The sequence below is a fragment of the Thunnus maccoyii genome, chromosome 8 (genome assembly GCF_910596095.1).
Source record: "Thunnus maccoyii chromosome 8, fThuMac1.1, whole genome shotgun sequence".
Taxonomy (NCBI): Eukaryota; Metazoa; Chordata; class Actinopteri; order Scombriformes; family Scombridae; genus Thunnus; species Thunnus maccoyii.
In genome coordinates, this window is record NC_056540.1 from 8,775,386 (window position 1) to 8,801,734 (window position 26,349).

General features: G+C 41.5%; 2 protein-coding genes across 2 annotated transcripts in view; both read right to left on the bottom strand.

The window, feature by feature from the left end:
* Nucleotides 1-16,445, bottom strand: part of gpc4 (glypican 4) — a 32,850-nt gene extending 16,405 nt beyond the window's left edge. The window contains exon 1 of the mRNA XM_042419630.1: nucleotides 15,290-16,445. Coding sequence (XP_042275564.1) covers nucleotides 15,290-15,446 — 157 coding nt within the window. The 5' untranslated portion in view covers nucleotides 15,447-16,445. The remainder of the gene's footprint in view (nucleotides 1-15,289) is intronic.
* A 5,389-nt stretch (nucleotides 16,446-21,834) lies between these two features.
* Nucleotides 21,835-26,349, bottom strand: part of gpc3 (glypican 3) — a 113,722-nt gene continuing 109,207 nt past the window's right edge. Inside the window, exon 8 of the mRNA XM_042419898.1 lies at nucleotides 21,835-23,575. Within this exon, the coding sequence (XP_042275832.1) occupies nucleotides 23,400-23,575 (176 nt within the window). The 3' untranslated portion in view covers nucleotides 21,835-23,399. The remainder of the gene's footprint in view (nucleotides 23,576-26,349) is intronic.

Here is a 26,349-nt window from a genome sequence, read left to right on the forward strand (position 1 = left end):
CCATCAACATTTGTAAATAATTAAATGAACTGTAAGCTGCTCATAGCTTATGTACATACTAATTCAAGCCCAGGGGGGGAAAGCAGGTCATTTGAGGCAGTGGGTGTGTGGATGATGGACATACGATACCGGGACGATTTCATTTCAAAACAAATGACAATCGTGTGAACGCATCTCGAGTCGGACTGCGAGACGAGCGCTGTGTATGAAACGCGCCGAGCGGTGGTGTAAAGAGACAACACTTATGAATACAAAAGGCTGACTATTAATTGGCGTATTATGCTCCTTGCTATAACATGTAAAGGAGAGGAGCTGCCAGTCTGCGGAGCATTACTCACCGAGACTGTTGTAAATTTGCACGCCCTGCAGCCATAACATTCTCCTCTTGCTCCTCACCCCTGTCTACGGTGTAATTATCCTGGAGAGGGAGGAGGAGGAGGAGGAGGAGGGAGGAGGAGGAGGGAGGGAGGGGGGGGGACTGGTGCCATTTGTTGAGTAGCTTTCTGTTCTGCTCCACATCCTGTCATGCACAATCACATGAGCTCAACCTGTGGTCTTTTGAGGAGTCCCCCCGTTGTTGCTTTTTAAGGTGTTAAGTTTAACTCATAAGCGTGACGTGTGTGATAGGCGTAGGAATATGTAAAAGGGCTCCAGTTGAAAGGAGAGATTAAAAAAAAAAAAAAAGGCTGTAAACAGTTGCATATTTCATTTCCAAAATCATAGCAATTGCTTGTTCTGAGTCTTTTCCCTTCTTAAATTCCTTCCTGTTTCAGCATGTTGTCAAATCACCCCTTTCTTTTTGTCTCCACTCCTCTTTCATCTATGAGAACCCTACAATTGTGGTCTATATCTTGACTTAAAAAGTGAATTCTTTCAACCATTACTCATTTAAAAATGCCATTTATCCATTTTGGAAAAGATTTTCCAATTAGTTCCCCAGTCAGTAATTCAATGTTTCAAACAATTCAGATAATTCTGTCTTCAATAAAGAAGGAAATAAAAATAAATCACTGATATGAAAGCAAAAGTCTCTGAATGCTTTACTTTTATGAGCTTTCACTAAAAAACTTGGAAAGGCAGTATTCGGTTCAAACGTTGGATGTGTCATTTTGAAATTAAACCAACATATATATAAAAAAAATAGAGTAAATGTTTTCAAGGCTCCGTAATTGTGCAGCGTTCAGCGGGGGGAATCTCCCTCGTGAGATCAGTCTAGAGCCGTAAAAATAAAAACGTGCAAAAGCCAAAGTATAAAGTGAAGCACATATCTGAGCCACTAGTGTCCCGTTTATACCTCATACTTTCACAGTGCTGTTAAGGAAAAGAGCTAAAAGGTACAACATGATATTTCCCGGCGTATTACAAGAAATCCTTTAACGAGGCGAACGGACGGAGAGCTCAGTCTTATTTACAACCTGGAGGAGTAGCTGCAGGGGGAGGGAAGGTTACAAACATCCACACATTCACGCCGGGCTGCTGCTCAGCACAACCGCAGACTCTTGGCTCAAGGGCTTGATGCCAGTAGTAGCTGAAAAAAAGGGGGGGGGGGGGGGGGGAGTGTGTCTTGTTCATTTTCCCTCCCCATCCAGTTTTTCCCCAGTTCTTTTCTCAGCAGCCAAACCAGGGATGTCCTGAAGACGGCATAACCGTAACCCTGACGCACTAATAGTAACCTTTCAGATTTCACGAGGAGAGCTTCAACAACACATTTAAACGTTCTGTCCAGTCAAATAAGATTAAATTAAAGTTATACTACATTGTGTGGAATTGCCCGAATGATTGAAATGTTATTTCACAGTAAAATACAAATAAAATGCATGATCATACTAAGTGATGACAATAGTTAAAGTACTGTAAATCAAAAAAAAACTGTTGCAACGACTTTATATGTGGAGTCCAGACCAAATAGTTTTCAGAAAGCGTAATAGGGCCTCGTATGTGAAACTGTAAAATAAAATAAAAAAAGCACAATGCAAGAACTATTTCAATTCAATTTTAAAAGCCAAACTAAATGTGACAGCCGTCCACATACATCTATCTTACACACTAATATCCTGAGTGCATGGGTGTATTCAGAGCTATGACTGAATCACCGCAAAGGGAGAAAATGTTCAATAACATTATGCTGTAAGCGGAAACCATTATTAGAGACCGGGCTGTTCATATGGAGATAATCAGGGCAGGGCGATACTTCCACCTACTCTGTTTCTGCACTTCAGTCTCTTACAAAAATAGAGTAATGACAAGTTTATAGCAGTTTTGGCTAAACCAATAATGATTTTCAGCTCTCAGTTCATAAGGAAAGTTTAAAAGAGCTTGAATTTGCTGGCAGGGGGACTTCTGTATCTGATTGAAGTGTCTGAACAAAATGGTGGGTAGCGATGCCAAACCTGGTCCATTACTTTCCTTTAATGTGAAGTGTTTCACTTAACCGCCGCTCAGTATCTCTTGAGCATAACTGGACCACAAAGCTATCCAAAAAGGACAGGAAGTACAGTTGAAGTTGTGATGGTGAATGTTTGAAGAGGGTTTTATTTACAGTTGGGATGAAGGACATTGAAATGTTGATGATCTACATAAGCTATCTCCTTTCATAAGGCCGGGATATTCCGCTACGCATACTGGAGATCTGCTGACACTCGCATGGAGTGAGAAACCGCTTTTAGAGTGAGGCTCCAGCCGTCCCATGACTCAGACATTACACTACTGCCATAACTAGCCCATAACCTATAAAGGATGGAACCGTGAAGAGGGCGATGGCTTTTAACATTTAAAGTTAGGTAGTAAAATCTTTTATAGGAATTGTTTGAAATTGCGACCTAAACGTCTGTATGTTTGCCAAAATAAAGAATAGGCGTTTGTCTCCAGATTCATAGTGTATATATGCTGTATCTGTAGATTTTCTAGTTATGAAATGATTGGTCATGTCATATTCATCTAAAGCAGATTTAAATATAGAAGAAAGAATATATGTAATTATTGTAGCTACATAGATCGACCACATGTTGACATTATGCATAACAATGTAGAGTTAGAGAGCAACGGAGTACTGTGAAATAAAGGCTGAACTGTATAATGGGCGTATGCATGAATCTATACTTCATACAACAGTCATATGACTTGTTAGTTCTCTCTATACTGTACAAATCATAGTTACAATGCCTCTGTGTGCAAGGACAAAGTCGACTCTAACCTAAATCTAATCTAATAAAGACATGACACCAGGATGCATCTGACTTTGCGTCATGTAGTATTTATCATGTTTGTCACTTGGCATGATGTCAGCTGACGTGAAAAAGCAGCGATCCCTCGCATAACGAGTCGAGACAATAATGTTGAATTGACCTGTGATTCAGCTTCAACCCGAGGTGTTAGAGGTTAATGCAAAAGAACAATCGCACAGACCATCAGTAACGTCCATAAATAACAGGATCTACTACTGGGAGGAAGCGTCTCGCTAGTGCCAAGCTCAGGAAACACTCGCACCGCTTGTGACATGAGAGATTTACTCCACTTAGAACAATGCTCACCATCCATTTATGAGGCAGGAAGTTTTGGTTTAGTGGAGTACTCTCTGGAGTGAATATTTTCAGCTACGCCGCCAGCCACAGGGCTTTGGATAATGTCAGTGTAAAATGATGTTTCCTTAAATAAATCAGGAATTAAAATCTCTTCCACAAGGCAGCTGTCAAAACACCAAACTGCCAAAATTTGCTTGTCACATGGCATGACTATGATGAGGAAGAAAGGCATGCCTGCTTGTGCACAGCACAAGGCACAGCACAACTCACTACAATCTCCATGTCTCATCTGCTGCTTTTTTACAAAGAAGCACTTTGCAGCCACAGAAAAACTCTTGACACAGTCTATTTCTCATTCAGACCCACAATTTGTCACATTAATATGTTCATCTTTGCAAAATCTTCCGCGTTTTTGAGTTATTTTTTTTCTAAAGACCTCACAATCTCACAAACAAAGCACACACTGGGATCCATAAATCGGAGCCCTCTGCCACCGGAGTCCATTTCTGATTACTAAACCAGTCAGGGCCTCTGGCCAATTAAAACTCTCCATTTGTGAACATTCCAAAACGCTGTCATCCATGAACATTTACCCAGAAGCCCCTGGGGAGATTCCACAACATTGCCCTGGCCTCTCGCTCTGTCTGTTTCCCTCTCCCGTCCCGGCCCTGCATCTCCGGCTTTGTCTCCCCACACAAAAGCTCCCTGCCTACACCACTTCCCAGGTCACTGCTTTGTCAGGGTTTCAACTCGCTCCTGCACTTCCCCGAGTGCGTTTAAAAAGTCAGAGACCAAATGCCAACCACCGTTCGGGGGCTGTTCTCGGACAGTCCACCTGTTTAACACTTGATAAGAAATGTCTTGTGTTTGATTCTCTGACCTTACCGACTGTGTATTTGGCATGAAATTATTGCCATAAAGTTTCCTGATATCAGAGTGGAAATTTACAAGAGAGTTGGAAGCTGCTGATTCAAAGTTCAGGTGTTAGCAATTAAAACCCAGAGAGCTCTACCTCACACCTAAATAATGAAGGCAAAATAACTAGTGTGTAGAGATTTAAAAAGCATCACAGCGAACCTCGAAGCTGAGCAGACAAGTGAGAATTAAAGAAGGAGAAAAGGACTTAGAGGTCATTAATCTAGACAAGTAAATCTGCTGCTATGTTAATTGGTCAAAAAAAAAAAAAAATGCCATTGGCCATTTTTAAACATAACACAACTTAGTTTTTATAGCAGGAAAACCTATCACAGCAAAAATTTGGCCCAAAAGCAGCACGGAGGTCTGCCAGAGGTCAAGAAACACATACACAACATAGCGGCGAAGAGATGAGATCATATAAACGAAAGGTCAAACTCTCAACACTTCGGCGGGCTCTGTCTCTAACTAAGAGGGAGCTGGAGACCATGATTCATGTTAACACAGTTATGGGGAATTCGTACTTCAAACAGGAGGTTTGTTTCGGGGCGAGATTGAATTTGGCCAGTTTCATAGCGTGCTCCACACAAATGTTTTTGCAACTTGTTTAACTTCCATCTGGTAAATACAGCAACCACTGGTGATTGGCTTGACTGCCATTCAGACCGGCGCAACCCTCTCTCTCCATCCACCCAGATGGTTTTGACATGAGTGCCTATGTCAAGTAGGTAACGTATGGACTACAGATTTATACTAGGGCTAGGCGAGATGGACTCAATCAAATATCACCATATATTGACCTCAATATTGCCACAATATTGTAGGATTGAGTATTCGTGCTTTCACGAAATATTTACACAATGAGATTTTTGATAAGTAATCATCAGTAATGTGGGTATAACGGCTTAATGGGTAAAAGCAAATAATAGAACAGCTACAACAGTCTGGTAAGTTTAGAAAATTACATCACTTTACTGTAATGCAGCCTTTAAAACCAGGAAAAAAGACACTTCTGCCATATCATGATATTGATATACCATCCATATATCGGCCAGCCTTAATTCAAACACAAAAGGAAAAAAAAACATCTCCTTCCTACCATCACTCCACTGGGAATCTTTTCTTTAAAAAAACGGCACCATCTATCAGGGGGAGCTGGAGGCAATGATTCACGTTAACAACTAGTCTAATCTTTCACCCTTTCCACATCTTTCTTTTAGTTACGTGCCTTTTGATGAGCCGCAGAGTTGCAGTGTTTGATCTGCTGCTTTTTTACTACAGATTCCACCTTGACGCTTTAGCCGGGCGCGTGCGTGCTTATATGTGTGTGTGTGTGTGTGTGCGTGCGAGTGAATGAAAGAGAGTGCGAGACTGTGTTATGTTTAAGATTTGCAGAGACAGGCAGAGGTTTTGCAGACAAACGGAGAGGACATGTTACAGCACAGCGTGATTATCACAAGGGGAAGAGGAGAAGAAGAAAGACAAAAAAAAAAAAAAAAAAAAGACACAAAAGACCTTCCTGGCTTGTCCCTCTACACCAGCCCTCCGTCTTTCCACTGACTCATGGCACACAAATGAAAACAGACTTTAAAGCAGAAGATGAAAAACACTCTACTTAAGGCCAAGTGCTTTACCATGGGACCCTACGCAAACACTGTTGCGCTGTCAGAGAAATGGACTACTGTTTGAGTTTACTAATAAGTCCTCTTTAAGACGTGCTTGTGGTGCTCGAGAGCCACGTACTAGACTATCCGAGGGGGCTTTACCTTTAAAAAACACGTCTTTGTGGGCTGGTCGTATGCATTTTTGTGTTCAAGTTCCACATAACAAATCGTGACACCCCTCCCTCCGGCTCCACCAAAAAAGAATTCAAAAAATCTAACTTTGTTGAAACATATGAGAGCTTTTAAAAGATTTGACACACAAACAATACATTTCATCTTTGCCAGTAAAAGCCAGCGAACCCCTCTTAAGGACAGGGAGCTCTTTGACAATGTTTATAACAGACATCCAAAAGCAGCTGAAATCCACCAGATGTTGAGAGCAGGACGGGGCCCGGTGAAGCCCCCCAGGCAGAATGAGGTCAGGTACAAGATCAAGTTTCTGGAAGCTCAAAGCTACAAAAGGGCAACAAAGATTCTGATATACCTGTCGGGCCTTACGAAACTGGACACCGGCGTAGGCGGTGGGAAGAGAACCACTCATCGCAGACTGTCAAAAGAGACCAGAAAGTCTACGGCACAATGGTTTAATGGGCCTCAGTCATGGATGGCTCAGTCCATTCCTGATGATATGTACTGAATGTGACCATGAATCATAGCTACTTGCCATTCCGATGATGTACAATATTTCAACCCTTGGCGGGTCGACTCGCATTCCCACATAACGACTAATTTTTCTGCCAGCAAAAACCACCCTCAGAACACACTGACCAAATGATTTGCAGCTTTGGAGCCATCATTTAACAAAGTATTTGCTGCTTTCATGTGTGTGTGTGTGTGTGTGTGTGTGTTTTTTTTCCTCCCTCCCTTATAGGCCGTCCGCCAGCGAGACGTCTGCCATTGTTTTCTTCATCTTTTAAATTTCGATAGCCTGCTTTTAACACAAGGCATCAACTCGTCAACTTCACAGAGCTACGTGAGACGGCCAAAGACCTGCCTATTGCTTTTCTGTTTGACCGAAGAAAGGACTTTTGAAAAATAAAGAAACTCTTAAACAATATAATTTATATTAAAATAAATCCAAGAGTGAGCAGCACACAGAGGGATTAGGTAAATATTAGGAAACCTATTAAGCTAACTGCAGTTTGGAAAAGTGAGCTAAGTGTGAGTGACTGCCCCGTCAGTGGGAGTCTTGATGTAGGCCTTGGGAGTAATTAGCAGGGATTACAGCGCATCTGGCCTGCACCCAGCACTGGGGTTTCAGCCCAAACACCCAGGCCAGTCCCTGGCTTGGTTCCCTCACCGCTCTCCCTAACCACACGGGCCTCTGGCGCGTCGCACAAATCCTAATTATGATCATGACTATCAACACGGACATCAAGCCCGCTGCGGCTTCATAGGAAATCAATTAACCTTGGTTGAGTTACACCTACATCATAACCGCACTCATTTCTCTGGCATCACAGCGGTGCGATGACTTCAGTTGAGTGAGTGGAGTCTCCTTGTGTCGGACGAGGGGGTTCACACCCCCACCCCCCCACCCCTGCAGTTTGGGATCAGAGCCTGCGGCCCTTCGCCACACTCCTCACAGCTGGCTGAGTGACACCAGCAGCGAGGTGATCAACACAAAAGGAGACGCACGGTGGCTCGAATATCAGAGGAACAAAAAAAAAAAAATTACACCACCGAGCACCGGTTGCATAAAAGGACTTCAGCGACCAGAGGAGTCTAACGACGGGGAGGGGGAGAGGTGATTAAAGCCTCGGCATAGGAGGCGTAGGAGTGGCTGTGATAAAACAACTCTCTCATATACTGAACAGGGATGTGCTTATCTGATTAAGCCCATATTGACCTCAAATGTTTAAGTAGATACCAAAGAGAAAGACTAATGATCTGATTCAGGGCAGAAACATCCTCAACTCTACTGTTTTGATAAGTCACCTCATCCAGTGCTTTTAAATATTTTCATGTTGTATGCATCTTTTTATTTTAAGTCGGTGTATCCAAATACTCTTCTGCACTTGGTATCAGAGGTGAAAACTTGTTCCTGGTGTCTCCATAACATTCAGAAGTCATATCAAAGCTACGGGGAGATGTGTGTTAACAAGAGGCCTGTTCTAGTTTTGGCTTGTTCGTCATGTAGACACCTGAAAATTTGACAAACATGAAAAAGCGGACACAAGGGAGCTAGGTGGGCTGAATGCAGCGGGCCAGGGAAATACCAGTAGACCACTGCTGATGGCGAAAACAAGAGGAAATCACCCAGGGATGAAGAAAAAAGGAAAGGCTAAGAATGAAACAAAACCTCCCAGAGGAGCTACTAAAGAGGGAGCGGGGGGAGAAGAAAATGAACTGATATGTCAGTCGGGACAGAGTAGGGGGACTTAAAAGTGTGCAAACAGGACGTGTTAACAAGGAGTTTGAGGGGGGGGGGCACCTCCTCTACTCAATGTACGGAAAACCACAAAGCCAGATTGGGATTTCTCACAGTTTGCATCAGACAAAGACCCACAAAAATGTACTCTGAGGTTATAACTGTTGTTAAAAACCTTATATTGTGTTGGACGGACACGTGTAACTCTCAGGGGTTATTACCGAGAGGAGCAGGCTGTATGTACATGCTTGTATGGCTGAGCCAAGATGAGTCACAGTGCACGCATGCATCCACTTACCTCCCCAAATTCCCTAAGCCTGTGTCACACATACACACACTCACACACACACAGTCACTAACTCTGGCCCACCATTTCTCCTGGATATTCAGTTCAACTCGCTCTGGTACAAAACTCTTTCCTGTCAGTCAAATCCCCCCTCTCTTTCTCTGCATGCCTCAGTCAGTCCCTCCAGCTCTCTCTTTGTTGCCGTGTGTTCCCAGCTCCGGGGCTCCCTGTGTGCGGGTCTTGGTGGTCCGGTGTGGAATGTGGTGAGGAGGAGTGGGAGGGAGGGAGGGAGGGAGGGAGGGAGGGAGAGAGGGGAGGGGGGGGTGGCAGGCTGGCCTAAAAAGGGGGTGCTCAATTGTTCCCACACACAGAATCCACCCCCCACTGATCTGTCGCTCACTTGGCCATTTGGGGGTGTGGGGGGGGGGGGGGGGGGGGGGGGGGGGGGCGGGAGGGGGGGAGGGATTGGGCCAAAGCAAAAAAGATGCAGAGATGGAATTACGGACACTCCGTCGACACACACACACACGCACTGCTATTGAATTGATGCTACACTCGGAGCATACTAAATGAGTGTAAGTGTGAAACTTAACATTCCACAGTCCTACATGTTGAAGAGGAAGGCTACCCCAAACCCAAACCAGCTCTAGAGTGACAGTATCCACCAGATAGGATCCACACAGAAGCAAAACCAGTTAGTTTTAGCGCTACGCTTGACCTTCTTCCGTGCACATCCAGAATTTTTTTTTTTTTTGTAGGTTGTGATAAACTCATTTGTTTTGGACCAATGATAAGGCAGCTGTTGCTGGCAGAGCAGAACGGGGCACCGCTGATTTCAGAGCTGCCACGCTGTGATCGCAGGAAGCTGATAAGAGCGGCGAGATACCGCAGAGCTGGCTGGCACGTGTAGGCGCCCTCCCTCCCTCCTCCGGCTCATCTGGACGCTGGAAAGTCACAGACCGGCTCCCCCTGGGTTCACAAGACCTCAGCCTCATGATACCTAAACTCAATTATCCTAAAGGCTCTCGTAACGGTTAGTGAGGAGATGTCACATAAACAGGGCAGAGAGCAACAGGAACCATCACATTATCGCTGCTTTTAGCTGATCTCCATGAATACTACCACAGAGGTCCCGCTTCCAGCAAGTTATCACTATTTATTGATGAACCTATTGACCGTTTCCTGGAACACTATCACATGCAAGATATGGAAATCTTGAATTCACCTTCAATCATAAGACAAAAACATACAGCTCTTAAAGTTCAAACCATTCACTACATCATTACTGTACAGTTATCTGATACAGGAAAAACAAACCGGTGTTCAAGTCTAGCCTCTACTAAAAAAGAAAATAATCAGTGTGTCGAAACATTAAAAATCCATTAAAATTATAACACCTGTTTTCAAAAAAGGTTAAAAAAAGTCATCCAAGGCAACTGAAAATAAGTGTTTCAAACTCTGCAGCAGGCGAGGTCTATCCCATCGCTCAGGAATGTTATCAGAGATTACTGCGCAGGCTTTGCCTTTAATGCGGGGTGTTTATTTAATCTCAACCCACACAGATTTTCTCAATTTTCTCCTCAAATCAATCATTGATATTAATGTTTGTGCAACTTATTCCTCCGGGGAACAAAATTATGTCCAAAGAACCTTTTTGTTTAGACTATAAGTAATCATGCAGCAAGTCTTACGACTTATGACTGTGTACAATTTTCTTTTCACTAATCCAGATTTCCACGTGTTTCCATACGAATCTGTGATGACATTATCAGACTGGTAAATCTGTTGGGTGACTCAAGCTTAACTCATCTCTTCCCAATAGTTCAAGCATTGATGAATCTTATGAATTTCTGTAATAGTTTTCAGATGACTTCTCATGTATGACTCAAGTTTGCATGTGTGAATTTACTGTTGGTTGTAACCACATCTATGGGTGGGAGTTTACTGTTAATACCTTCCTCCATTTGATGTCTCTAGAGACACAAAAACAGTTCTGCCTCATAACAGTGTTAAGCCATTTGAAAGTTATAGCCCACAGTTACAAATTTGACACAGAATGATTGTAATTCAAGCACAATAAAGTCAACATCTTACACAACATTATATTTAATACCTCTTTGTATCTCTCTGACACTTTGCCATTTATAATATGCCTTTAAGTAAGATGATCTTACATAGCGCAGCCTTGTTAAAAGATATATCTCAACATCTACACTTCATGTGACTACACATGGACCCTCTGATGTATATGATGCAACATATTAAAAGCCACTGCAGGATTTTCTAGATAATCTAACTAATCACTTTAAAAGTGAGTGATAATGTGTGATGCAATATCACCAACAACTTTACTACTCTCTATCTGTATGTCAGCTCTTCCTTTGATGAGCAGCTTCCCAACTTTCAACTACTGGCCTCCTAAACTGCACGTGTGTAACATCATCAAAAGATCAGAGTACAAAAGTAACGTCATAACTGTAAAATCTATCAGTTGGGTTTTGCAAGCAGCTGCAGATTATGCTACATACACGTCTTTATGAGTCTGTTTCACTGCAACAGACAAACATTGCACAGACAGGAATTCTGCCATTTTTTATAACCAATTTTTGAAATGACTGAAAATTAGATTTTGTGACAAAGTGCAGCACCGAGGTGATTCCTAACTTGCAAAGTGTTGTCCCATAAAACGGAGAGGGCCTTTTGCAGTTTTATGGGATTGACCTTGAGAGGCAAGCAAGACACTTGGCTGGTAGTTTATTAGTTAATTATTACAGGTGTTAAAATACCAAGCCACAGTTCTCTGGAGCAGAGCCACTCAAATATTGGCCTTTGAGCTATAAAAGCTCCTGCAGACTGTGTGTGTGTGCCCCAGTTCCCTGCTCTTATCTTATCTGCTGAATGTCATTGCAATAACACAACCTGTTATTTCCCAAACCTTAATGATGCAGGGCATGCTGCCACCGGACTAAAGGGCCCTCACAATGCAAGACTGCAGAATGTCTCGAGCTTACCGAGAGGCCAACGTGATGAGGTCATGCACGCTTTGAGTTTCAGTCATAATGCACTGAACTGATTATGAGCATGGGATGTTCCTCCTGCTGAAGGGAGGGAAAACGACCCTCTTCTCTTTGATCTCTGCCATTGTCCCATACCTGAAGCATGACATCAAGCCTGACTGCCAGAGTAAACCAAAACAGATTTTGCTTGAAGAGCTACAAGAAGGGAAGCGCAGCGCCCGGCCTTGCAAGGAGTAGCCTTTTGACATGGCGAATACCAATCTGGTCAGTGTTAACTGCTCCGCTTTGAGGCGGCGCTATAAGAGCTCGTCCATGTAGCAACTGTGCAGCAGCGCTAAGCAGATACCTTTTAACATTTCTCACAGTATCAAATATAACTGTTAAGAAACAATAAACATCACCTACTACTAGCAGATGGCTTCAGATAGCAAAACCACCATTTATATCCTGTATGATTACTCACAATATTAATCTGTCATCATTAAGACCGTGAGCATCATTTATTTGCCATTTAAGGGAGGTATTCAACCACAGGCCCTAAACAAATCATCATCCAGCAGACAAGAAACTTGGAAAGTGGGTCTAGAACTGTTTCCATGTGAGTGGTAAAAGATTGATACCATGGGATCAACAAGGAATTTACCAAATGAGCCTGCCGTTTCTCCCTATCACTTAATTATGTCTATGCTGAAACAGTCAGGGTTTCCATTTCAGTTTTACTGCATTAAAACATCTTTATTGAATCTCAAGTCTGGCTTCAGCAGAGCCCATCAGTAATGTGAAGGGTAACAAACATCCTTATCTCCACGCTGCCAACAATAACACAAGATGTTTGCGGTTATGAGAGACAAGTTTTCAATCCCGTGTCTCCAATAAGACTCATATTCCTCCAATCTGATTTATGGTACATATATAAGAGAAGGTAAAGATTACAGAGACTACTTCTGTAACAACTGGCAGAGACGCTGTATAATTTTTAAAGTATGTCTTCAACCAAAGTCTGCGCAGTTTAAATAAAAAGAACGTTATTTTAGTAGAAATATTCTGATCACAACTTCTAGTCTCATGAGGAACTACATTTTATTGCAAACTTTTGCATTATATAATGACTATTTCAACTTCTCCAGATGTTTCAAGTGAAACAACCTTTTCCAATGAACCATTTCCTCGATTATTAACTGCTGAAACTGAAATGGTGACGTACATATGCGCGTAATTAATAGTCTAACCCTCCTTCACCTTCACATCCAGTTCAGACTGTGTTATGCTAATGACAGAATTAATGTTTGGAGTTTGACCCGTTACAAAGTTGAGAACTGAAGCTCTGAAGCTCTGACAAACATGACTGAAGTTCAATCAGACTACACATCTGGAGCCATTTCTCCCCAGCAACATGAAACATTTCAAGAGCGCGGGGCTTTTGTATCCGCTTTTTGCTTTCTGGAGACCCCCAACTCCCTTTAATGACAGTAGACCTTGTTGCTTTCTATGGATCAATTATCTCAGTCTCTATCAATGACAAAGAGCTGCTCATTGAGGTCAGCCCTGCCTAAGACCCAGACATACACCAGGAATCTATTGTAAGGAGAAGGCACGTGTGTGTAGCACACAAACCTGCACAATAAAACTGGCTTTATTCAGAACCTTCTTTCAAAACCCACAGATGCAAGACAATTAAATCCAACCAATGTAGACATGTTGGGGTACTCTCAATGACATTTAGCATCACAAAGACATACAGGCAGAAAACAAAAGGACCTATAGACTTGTGTGAAATGCAGGAAAAAATAAGTTCTCGGCCTTTTTGACAGTTACGCCTGACTCAAATTCTAATGAGCCCTTGAGGCCTGAACAGAAAAAGACACTACTATGCAAAGTAAACTCATAAAGGGACATCAGTACAATAAAGAGGACACATACAAATTGGTCACCCTTGTCAGTAAAAACAACGCAGTGGGCACTTTGTCAAAAAACTGTTTAAGGTGAGAAAAGAATTGTAGAAAAGGAGAAATTCTCAGTCCACTGAGATAAATCTGCATTCAATGTCTTTACAAAAAAAAAAAAAAGGCTGAAACAAGACAGCAACATGACAGTGGCCATGCCTGGATGACCTACTTCTATAATTTTAAACATGACCGTCATGCTGAAGCCGCTGCACAAATGGCAACCAAACTGGCCTGAGTTTAGGGGTTTGAGTATAAGTGTGCATATTCATTTTAACCACCATAAAAATGAAAAGGAAAGGAGAGAAGGGAGGGATTTAAAGTATGCAGGGCACAGTGGAATTTCAAACCCCAACCCCCTTCCCCTGCTCCCCTCAAGTCTTCACTGTAAAAGCCCCCCTACGTAAGTTTCCATTACTTGGGTTTAACTCATTATTAGCTAAATTGATTTGCCTTCTCACCTCTGTCTCAACTATAAAGAAAACAGTTCCTATTTATTACCAAGAGGTCTTCACTGGTGCATTACATCCTTCCTTGCAGACTAGAGGCAGATGTAGGGGAACAACATGTGCCGACACTGAAAATGTCAAAACCACAAACTCAAATTAACCCAGAAAGAAGAAAAAAAATCCATAAGCCTGGTTCACAATACACAGGAATGTTTACTAAATCACTGCCGGCTGCCTTCACTTCACAGCAATAGGAGTCTATGGAGGAAGCTTGGGAATAAACACAGGCCTGGCTTCTTTCAGAGGGGAGCAGGCTTTGTGTGTTGATTATACCTCTTTATTGTTATGAATTACCTACAACTATTTCCTAAATGAAGACTATATTTACCCACTGGGGCAGTGAACTGTTGCCAGCCGCACATTTGCCTGAAGCTTACATCCCCAAACGCTTCAATGCTACTTCCCCCAACTTGCACTGTAACTTGAAACACATGATTAACCAAAAGTGACAGTTCAACTGTTTGCTGTAGGTCCTCCGATACTTTTTCATGCCAATGACTCTTTATGTTTGCTACATTTGAGAAGATTTTGTGTTCAAGAAAACCATCTGGAAAACAGTTAGTTATAACTCAGATTAGCTGGCGTTCTCCATTGCAGAGCTGAAGCTAACAATGGGACAGAGAAAACTTGTGATCACCTAGTTTAGTGGTTCTCAAACACAAATGAGACCACAGACCCCCATTTGATAAAACTTTGTCCAGGGTTCCCCATCTGCTTTTAAGTGTTTTATTACATAAAGTGTATGAAACCCATGACCAAACTAGTCATACATTCTGTCATTGTGTTACTTATGAATCAAATTATAGTTAAAATAAATTATTCTCCTTTTTGCTGGGGAGCCCCCTCAAGGAACCCTGGGAACCCCACTTTGAGAACCACCAAGCTAGTACCACTTAATGCTAACTTTTCTATCTTAAAAAAAGTAGTTCTCACTAGCTTTAGGACCACCGGGAGACCTCTCCACGACCCGTTGGGGGGTCCCCGGCCCCCAGTTTGGGAACCCCTGCTCCTAACTGTGGTGTAGCGAGTTAAAAACAGGCCTAAAAGTAGAGGTGAAACTCACCGTTTATTCCTTTGTTGGGGACATCGTTGATGTTGAAGCCTTTGGAGCTGTAAGCATCGCGGACTTCGTTGCAGTTTTTCAACTTTTGCTCCGCGGTGCCCGAAACAGACAACACAGCCAGCGTGCAAACCACACACAGCACCAACAGCGTCTTCATGTTGTCAGTCCAAAACTACAAAAGCTACAAAGTAACCAGCACAAAGAGTACAAAAAGTGATAGTCGCTCAGGTGTCTGTGTATGTGTGTGTGTGTGTCTGTGTGTGTGAGCTAGGACAAAGTTTCAGCCTCCCACGCTGAGTTTCCTCATGGAGACGCGCTGATTTCTTCAGCTCAACAGATACTTCATTCACAGCAGCAACAACTTCGAGGGAAGGAGAGAATATATGTATATATATGTTAAAAAAAAAAAACGAAAAATAAAACGAAACACTTCTCTAACGTCGTCCGTTTAACAGCTCGGATATTTAGGAAAAATGTCGAGTTCCAGCCTCAATCGAAAAAAACACGAAGAAGCGACAAAAGAACAGTTTTAAAACTTTTTTCTTAACTGCAGGCAAGAATCTCAGAGTCACACTGCTGCTTCTCAGCCTCGACGAGAGGAGAAACCACAGGAGGAGAGGAGGCGTTAGAAAGCTGCCTGCCGGGAAGGTGTTTTTTCTTCTTTCCTTCTTTCTTTCCAAACTTGAGGAGGCCGTGGTTTCTGTAGGACAGGACACTGGACTGTATGCTGGTCGTACTGGGATCCAGATGCAAGCAGAGAAAAAAAAAAAACCCTGGTGGACACCCAGGAGTGAGTGCGAGTTCCGGGGACAAAGACCTGGAAAGCAGGAACACCAGGGGTGGAGTATGGAGCAGGGACTTCAAACCCTGGATCCCTCTCTCTCTTTATAATGTCTAGACTTGTGCTAACCAGTGTTGAAAATCAGGACTGGAGCACAAACTGGAGCTGCACTGTTAACTTGATGACTTATTACAGCTCCGCATGACATAAATAAAGGAAACATTACACAGTCAAAAGTCTGTGCAATCACAAATCTCTTTCATTGCAGACCCCCGTTTGACCTGGGTTTTTAGAGAGGTCTTTCTTATCTGTTTTTACTGTTGGGGTGGAGATAACACTGGAGATAAAAATCCTTTGAACTAAACAGACTTCCCACATGTTTCTCTCACTGTCCTAACGTAAAATAAGTGAAATAATTACTGAAGATAAACTGTTTTCTCTTGCTTTGTTGAGGACCTCTCAGAAACACCGCAAGGGCCGTTCGCGGGCCGCACACCCCATGTTGAAAACAGCCACATTTTGTAATTGAATGTTGTTCATCATGAGGGAAAATGGAGTTTGTGTTACTGCATCATTTATCTGACAAATAGTTTTCCAAGTGCTATTTATTACATGACATTTACATCACAGTCACATGGCACTGAAGACATTATTTTGTTCAGCCTTTAGAATTCAGCACATCTTGGTTTGTTTAAAACCGTCGGATTAAAACCTTGCTAGTGTTACAGTAACCATGGAGTCAAAATTACAGGCCTGCTCTTAACACAAACACGGGTCAGGCTGTGTCCTGTTAGCAACGGGGCAGTTGTGTTTTTAATATGCAGCTGCCTGCCTGTCATAGGGCGTCCAGTGTTGTAAACTACAGTAAACAGTCTGCTGGAAGCATGTTGGAGCTCTGTGAGGTGACAAAAAGTAATGGGAGATTTATAAAACTGTCAGAATATATTGTTTTAGACTTGAAACAGAGCAGGAAAATCACTATAATAAATGGAAATAGGGTACATTTGGTTTTTAACATCAACCCTCTGAGCAGCTGCTGTTGAAATGATGTAAACGTCACTCAGAAATTTGTCACATTTTGCGTCAATGCAGCAGTTTTCTCCTTATAGAGGTAAATCTCTGTGCGTATGTGTCCTGAAACCTTTGTCTCTCCATTTGGAAATATTTAATATCGCATTTTCAAGGATGTCATCTGTTCAACAGATACTTAATATCCTGCATATCCTTGTCCTCTACTTGCTGAGAATATCTCCTCACTTCTCCACTCACATTTCTTTTACATTTGTGTACCAGCAGTTGAATTTATCTGCTGTCATGCCTCTGACCTTTGCCCTCCTTGCAAATTGAAGTTTTTAGACTATTTCACTACCTGTGTAACACTTGCCAAGATCAGTAAAATGTCAAAAAGTAAAACCACACTTCACAGCTCTTCAACCATAATCACATATATATCATTTTATATCAAAAACTGTATAGATTTAGCCTTTTTTTTATTAGAAAGTCTCATCTGTGGGATATATGTGCACAGATTGTATTCTTGTCCTGTAAGAAAATCCTTTAATTAAAAGAAAAAGTCATAATAAAACTTTCTACCCCCTGCGTTTAAACATGCCTGGACTTGTGGGGTGTGTGTGTGTGAGTGAGTGTTGTGTGTGTGCGCACACGTCCATTAGTTTGGGGGGTAGCACTCAGCAAAATGACATTCCTCCTTTTGTGTGCACATTCCTCAGGCGGCTCCATTCATTCTGTGTGACTGCGGCTGCTGCAGGGGAAGCCAGGGGTTGCTGAGGAGCAGGAGGAGGATGCTGGAGCTGTGTGCATGGGAGAGCGTGGGCCCGGCGCTCCTCTCAATAGGCCAACAAAAGGTAAGAAAATGGTCCAGTGCCATGGTAATTAGACATGAATGAGCTTTGAACGACGTGACATGTCTCAAGCTTTTCTCTGCGGCGGAGGAATTTCAACATCCAGCTTGGTAAAAATTGGACTGGACTGCGGAGCTCATGCACACTGCAGCACCTGAATTATATTGTTATTTTAATTTATATGCACAGTTTGATGACCCCTACAGCTTGCAAAGGTACCCAAGCCCAAACATCTTTGTGTGACCATGAAATAGTGCTGAAATACATATTCATAGGGTGGCAATCACTCAGGCAGAAAATGCAACAATTCCTGATAGTCAGCTATTCTCACTGTTCCTGCTGACTAACATCAAATTGACCTTTCACTCTCATAATGCGTGCTGTTTCAACATTGCCCCAATATTACCCTAAGAAAACACGTGAACTCTGCATTTCAATAGGCCTGTTTGCCCTTTCTCCAGCCTCGCATTAGCATTCAGAGTATAACCCCCCCCCACCACCCCACCCTGGGTTAGCTGCTGCTCTCTCTGCAGCCAGCGTTTGCTCATCTCCTAATAATCAGCCTCTCTTTTCCATCTTAAAAGCTGCAATCCAGTTCTGGAGAGAAAGGCACAGCTGGATAACAATGGCGTTTTTATCTGGATCCGGGGAGCAGAGGGTGCGTGGGTGTGAAAAGTTACAGCAGAGCGCCAGGACACAGAAACAGGATTTTGAAGAGTGTTTGCAGTGACAGGCGTGTTACGTGTGGAGCTGTGAGTGATTGGCCTTGTTAGGAAAGTTGACAGGCTTTAAAGATGGAGGAGAAACACAAACAATTAGGACTAATGAACCTTGTTTCATTGTTGAGCATTAGACGAGTATCTGCTACCTGGTTAAGGTGACTCCGGGGGTAAAACTAATAGGGCTCAATGTAGAAAGACCCTGCACTGAGGGGGCAGAGGAGATCTTATGCCCAGAGTGGTTCATCATCTGCTGGGAGTGAGAAATACAGATCCAAGGAAAAACACACATGATTCACATGCTGCTTTGAGGATTCGGAGAACTTCGAGCACAGTCCAGAGACACATAAATTATATGATTCATGGAGGGCTTTGAAGTGGATCAGAGGGTGAAAAGCACATAAAGTAACATATATACTTGTAACATTGTGTGTCCTATTTATAACCTCTGAGGCATGTCAGACATTTTCAATTTCTTTTCTTTTCTTTTCTTTTCTTTCCTTTTCTTTCCTTTTCTTTTTCCATACTTAAAGTAAATAAAAGAATTGAATACCCACCGTTGAGGTGCTTCAGCAGATATTTTCTGATGTGTCATTTTTGTTTTTATTTTATTAAATTTACTTCAACCTTCCTCCGTCACAGTTATCTCCGTTAATGACTTCCTACATTTCCCACAATCACTTTTGAGTCCTTTTGAGAACTTTTTGCATAAATGATCCAAAGTCCAGCGCACTTTGTTAGTTAGCTGACAGTGTATTATTTCTCATACACATTTCCATCTGTCTGGAAAGCTGAATCAGCTATTTTATTTTGTTGTTTATCTTTTAACAGGGACAATGTAAAATGCATTTAATGTAGCAGATATACGTAGCTAAAAGCTCATTTCCATCTGTAGTCCCTGGGCGGAGACCACAAGTGATGCGCATGATACTGATGTTTTCTGTCCATATTCTAATGTAAAGCTAGCCTGATAATCTGACTGAACTGTGTCTCTTCAATCATTCAGCCTGACATTCATGTTAGCTGATTTCTTGTTTGAAGAGCGTTATTTTGTTTTGTTTTGCCCTAATAAATCAGTAACAAGTCTATCTCACTAGCATCAGTTAACTTAAAATCATTCACACTGATTGAAAAATATGTCAATTTAAAATTTGTAATTTCGATTTACAACAACAGCTGCAAGATGAGATTGAACAGCTGCGTCAATCTCATCAAGACTGGTTACAATTTTTCTGTTGCTGTTTTTTGGCTGTACAGTATTTAGCTAGCTAGCTATGTGGGAAAATATCCTCATTCTTAATCCTAAACAAGCTTAAATAAGCTCTGATTGGTCAATTGTTTCTCTAACCGGTGCAAACAAGTGTGATATAACTGTCAATGGGCACAACACCACACTTATATGAATTGCTGAACAAATCGATAGAAGTCTGGTACCAAGCTAATTAAAGCCCATTTGTGTGAGGTCTGAACATTTCTGATTTTGGTGCCTCCTAGTTGTATCAGAGACGTTTTTTCTACTTTATTCTAGAAAAAAAATCTTGTTACCAGACTAATTTACAAAATGTTATGCTCACATAAGAAAATCTACACATATGGGCTTTAGTGGATATCTACTTTTGTAAGAATCAAGCATTATTTTAACAAAGACCAATATTTTCTCAGCATCAACAACATCCACCATGAGGTTCTGATAGGTACTTATGGCTAAGGTCATGGGAATTGTATTTGTTGCAGGAGAAACTGAGAATTTTTTGGTGAGAAACACTGAGAAGAGAAAACTAGCTAATCAGGAAGTGGTACAGGACTTGGGCATTCCCAATTAACTGATGACAAACTGTATGTCAGTGAATAGAATAAAGTAAGAGTTTTCTACTCAAGAAAAAAACAGAAATCATGCCCCTTACCCAAAACACAAGTCTGGTAGATGCATTGCAATCTGGTCTACAGAGGCTACTGTTGGTGTACAAAGTGGCATCTGTTGTTTGTACAATGGATCACTCCCTGATTGATGAAAGCTGTGCAAAGACTAGGAAGAAGCCTCTGGTCTTTGATTCTGAGGAACTGACACCAAAACCTAACATTTACTGGTGATGTGTTAGACCACTGAAATTGTTTTTGACTGTGTTGCTGCAATGAAGAACAACCAAAAGTACAAAGTCAGTTCATTTTTCAGGCTCCAGTGATTTTCAGCATGTGCTGCCATTTAGTGGTTCCAGTATAGGACTGTGTTAATGCTACGTCACAGTTGGGGGTAACCACAAGCACAACAGACCACACCCTTCCGTAATGATGGGTGTGGCCAGGTGTGAAGGTTGGTGCATCTGTGTTCTCGGTCATCCAGGTCATGGTATATCCAAATTACATATCCAGATTCTTGAATCTCCAACAAGTCCAGTGTCTCTTGACTCAACACTTTTTGATACTCCATACTGGATGTAGTGTGGAGGGTTAACAGGGCAGTGCTTTCCTTTAAAGGCCCTGAAAACTTATTTCCTCAAATTAACATCTTACTGTACACAATGGGGTTCTACATCAACACAGAATCTCCAGCTAAAGTTAGAATAATTTTGGTTATTACAACTGAGAGATTTAAGTATTTGTGTTGTTGCTGGCGCTCTTCTTACTGGTTTGAAGTGGATGGGAAAAAAGTGGTGTCACATACTGGTGTGCACCAATCAGGATTTAGCAATATTTGAATTTAAGTCTGATGAAATCTGATTAAACCACTAAAACACCGATCTGATGAAGCAGGTTTTGAGTGTTACACATTAGTAGCAAATATTTAATGTCAAAGTTAAAAGCTTAAGACTTGAAAGCAAGTTTACAGTTTAATGTGGAGCCACTCTTTAAAGTAAATGAACTATAGTCATTAAATATCAGAAATATATTTGAAGTAATAATTTTTGACTAAAGCAAACCTGGAGGAATTATTCATATTTTGATAACTATAATGTGATTACATGGTTAGAAAATGTATGTGCCAAATATATTCTTGGCTAATAAACAAAGTCACCACGTCTTCCATGCAATATCCTGTTTTGAATGAAAATAATTAAATTAGAAGATATAAGTCTTTCCAAATGTCTCTTATGTTGTTAATATTCACACATACACACATGTTGCATTGACACAAAACAGTAAAACATGATGTGTGTTTATTTTACATTTTACTTTCCCCAACAACATTACAACTGAAAAAATAAATTAAAGAAACATGTTACCGGTCATTGAATTAATACCAGCCTCTGTTCACATTTTGACAGATCTTTTTCATCACAAACACAGGTGTGACTAATGACGCTAATTAAGGCTACATTCTGATTAGGTGTACCAGTGTCAACGTTCTGGTATTCTGCATGGTGGCTCACTGACATGACTTGCTGGCACACCTAAATGGAGCAGAGCCGTCGTTATTGTTATTCGTTACACCTGTGCGTTTCCTGATAAGACAAGTCAAATGGTCTACCATCAGTGCAGCCTACACTCACTGCTCTGAAGTCAGCTGGGTGGCAGCAGCAGCAGATACACTGCGAGCTTTTCATTTGTGTCATCACATGTCTGCCAGTCTTTTGAAAACCAAAAGGAATTCTCACGGTTAACAAAAAAACAAAAACAACAATAAATAATAGGACTGGACCGACACTGAGAATGTGTGAGCCCAGGGCAAACCAACAAAACAAAACTAATTTACACATATTTTTATACATATTTGTAGTCCATATTACGCCTCACTTTACCCACAGTGCTAAAGAATAAGCTAGAAATTTGCAGCAATGCTTCACAGTCCAGCTAATAATTCAATCCACACATTTCATGTGAAATATGCCAATATTGCAAATCAACATTTTTTTGTAAACATGGCACCATCACAGAGAAACATACATATGTACAGTTATCAGGCTGAGTTATACTCTTATGATAGCCCTTGAATATTTTTTATTATAGGGCTGTTACTGTTTTAAAAAAGGACCAGCATTACAAAATGAAGCAAACACAGACAGTTGGAATGAAACTTGAGTTGAGGGAATCAGTCTGAAATAATTTATCTATCGCTAGGACACAAACAATGAGAGAGAGAGAGAAAAGAGAGATTTTAGTACTAACAGAGCGTTTTAAGGTACAGTGCATCTTTAAATAGGGGTTTCACCTCAGTGAGTTGACTAAAACTTCTCAGCTGATGGTCAGTCCTGGCAGGAGTTAATTTGCTGCCATGTAGGAGAGTTGCAAAGGGTGACTTCTTCTTTTCTTCCAGTTTGTTCCTGCAGGGCGATAACTCAGTGACGACTGAGAGCGGGAGCATTTTAAAAAGGTCTGTTGTGTGTCTGTTTTCCAAGTAGCTCCTCGCTTGCAGGTTGATGACAACGCTCTCTAATGATGAGGACCCAGAAGTCAGTATGAGAGCATAAGGGAGAGGTGCTGGAGGGCACAAATGTTGGGATAACAGTAGTGAGAGTGGACCAGAGGGCAGGTTTCTTATTTACACGATGCCCTAAGTTTATCTGGTGTGCTTTAATAGGTTTGTTAAGAAGATCCAGTGATTTTTAACAGCTTTTGAATAAAACACAACAGATTCTTGTTGAGACAGATAAAGAGAAAGTAGCATTTTCTGGCTGTTCATGCTTCTTCTGATGAGCCACCGAACTTAATTCGGGAACCAGAACTTTAAAAAAGTTTATCACGTTCCACAGTTTGTATTGAATCCTGGGGAAAAGTGGTGATGGGAGCGTGTGAGTGCACGGGTCAGGTGGTCAGTGGTGACAAAGCAGAAGCAAAGCGAGCGTCACAGGGAGCGTCGGGACCAGGTAGCTCCTCAACAGCGGAACCGCAGGTGAGGAGACGCCTCCCACGCCAGCTGTGGCTAACCGAGGGGTCAGCAGCTGCTCCTGGAAGGTGAAGTCGTCCATTGCCAGGTTATCAGCAAGGTCTGAGAAAGGGACAGTTGGAGACGGAGACGGAGGAGATGGATGGGAGATAGTGAGGGGAGGCGAAAGAATGAAGAATATGAGAGAAGCAGGAAAAAGGATGGAGACAATTAGAACAAACATTGTCACAAAGCTGAAAAACACGTGTGGTATGTCTGTCCTCCTTTTGCATGATGTCTTTCACAGCTGTAAAAACAATGTTACATTGGGAGAACCAGAAACCCAAGCTCCACATATAACCAGATGCCATATGTTATTGTTGCAGACACATGCTGAATCACACAGACATATATTTTACTGAGCGTGTGTGTTGAAATGTGAATTAAGTGGTGAGATGCTGAAAAAAAAATACAAACCAAAGACAGCTGCGTGAGGTCACGTCTCAAAATCTGAAACATACAACTGTTCTGACTGATATATGTTTTCTGTCTGTGTTAGAATATAACCTAATTGCTTAAAAAAGACTTGTTTTATAAACCTGCTTAGGTTAGTACATGTATGGGATATTTATAGTTTTTACAGGATGCTACCAGTTTGAATCCCCAAATCAGTTATTAAATTCAAAGTGACGAGAGAGAACTACTACATCTGACTTTTACTGTTAATTTGATGAATCACAGCAGTTCAGTTTTTGGTGCCAGGAGGGGGATTTATAGATGTGTTTGAGGCGATACTCCAGTCAGTGATGAGGATCACGTGACAAACAAAAGCATTCAGAGGCAATGTGATTCCAAATGTGACAAGACAGTGTTTTTAGTTATCTTTGCCCTGCTGAAGACCCGCTGGGATCGAAACCAGTATGTGTTAACTGTGGCACTAGAGCCAGCAGTCAATTAGATTAGTTTAGCATAAAGACAGCTTGCCTGACTCTCTATAAAGTTTTAAAAAATCTGCCCACCAGCACCTCTAAAGCTAATTAACATTTGTAGCTTGTTTGTGTAATTCATTCAGTAATGTAATCAGTAATGTAGAAAAGTGGTGGTTTTACAGGTGCAGTTACGTGCAGTAACTATTGCAAAGAGCATAAAACCTTCATGTAAAACAACATTTTGTCATTTTTACATTGTGTACACAGTAAACAGACGTTATAGAATGTGTTTAATTAGAGAGCTTGAAGTCAAACTGAAAATACACTCAATGTTTTTTTGTGCTACTGCGTAAATCACATGTTATGTTCTCATATTTTTTGGTGTCATGTTGGCGCCGCCTTTCTTTGCATGAATTTGTTAGAATAGCGTAACATCTCCATCTACATACAGTCATACAGTCAATTAAATCGCTTCATTTTGAACCATATTTGCATACAGCAGTAACATCACAGTTCATGGTCACACTGAGCCTGATAGCATCCTGCTACACAGGATATTTCCTCAAAGACTTTTTTTTTTCCTTTTAACAAAAAAACTATTGACAATAAATAAAACACTCAAATGAAGCAGCACCTCAAGCCTGTTAAATTTATGCTGGTGCTAGTAGCCTTACAACTCTTAGTGGTGCAGTGTGCAGTGTCATCTAGCAGAACTGACTTAACAGAAATAGAATATAATACTCATAAGTATGTTTTAATTAGTGTATAATCACCTGAAAAAAAGAATCGTTGTGTTTTCGTTAGCTTAGAATGAGGCCTTTATATCTACATAAGGAATGGATCCTCTTCTACAGATCGGCTGTGTTGCACTGCCATGTTTCTACCTGAGCCCACAAGGCATCCTATAGGATATTTACACCATTCAGTAATCAAACCACCATCTGTGTTACCTGTAAATAAATAAAACACTGACATTATTTTTGACTGCAAAAAGGTGCAACTAAATTTGTTTTCAGTTGGAATTAAAAAAAGTCCTGGTAGGTGTATTTTAGAACAGAGTCAAGCTAGCTTTTCCCCCCTGCTTCCAGTGTTTATGCTAAGCTAAGCTAGTTGACTCCTGGCTCTAGCTCTGTAGTTAGCGCAAAGACTTGCAGTTGCACAGCCAAAATCTTTTTCTCTTCAAGAGCATCTTAAATCTCCCTGGATTTATTGAATCTGAAACAGGTTGAGCACTTGGCCTCAGTATATGTTTAAGTGATTGGAAAACAAGCTGCCTCTTGTACTTTATATCCAAAAAGCAAAATGATCACACCAGGCAGAAATAGTCAAGACAAAATGACAGTCAGGTATTGTACTGTCATGTTGTTCTTTAATGTAAAATAAAACTCCGGAATCCTTCTGAGTAAAAAATATATCCCTCAGCTCTAATAAATTAGTTGAATGTCTGAATCTAGATGTTGTAGGTTGAATGAAACCCTAAAATTTGAAATTCCTTTATAAAAACACAGTAAGCAGAGAAGTTGGCTTAATACTGAATCCAAAGTCCTGCGGCAATGCTGTCAGGGGACATCCGGTTCTTCCTACATGCAGCTATTATTTATTTTGTGGATAACACTATTGTCTTCACTGTGTCATTAATCATAAACAGTGTAACGTGTCTCGATGAGGTTCTCTGGGATTTTGAGAAAATAGGCAAATGACTTCAGGGACAGTGAGGGGGAAATTACACCAGGGACTCGTGCTCTCTATGCCACCAGTGATACTGTCCACTGCAGCCAGCTCATCATCCTTCACTTTCACCTTTTCCCACCACAATTACTGTAAAGATGCCCTCAAGCAAGGTACTTAACTCATTTGCACCAACAGGGCTGTTCAGGGGCTTAAAGTAGACTGTGGTTAGACTGGGAAAGTCCCAGGTGACAGCATGTTCTGATATGTAGTTATGAGGTGCTCACATTGGTTGAATAA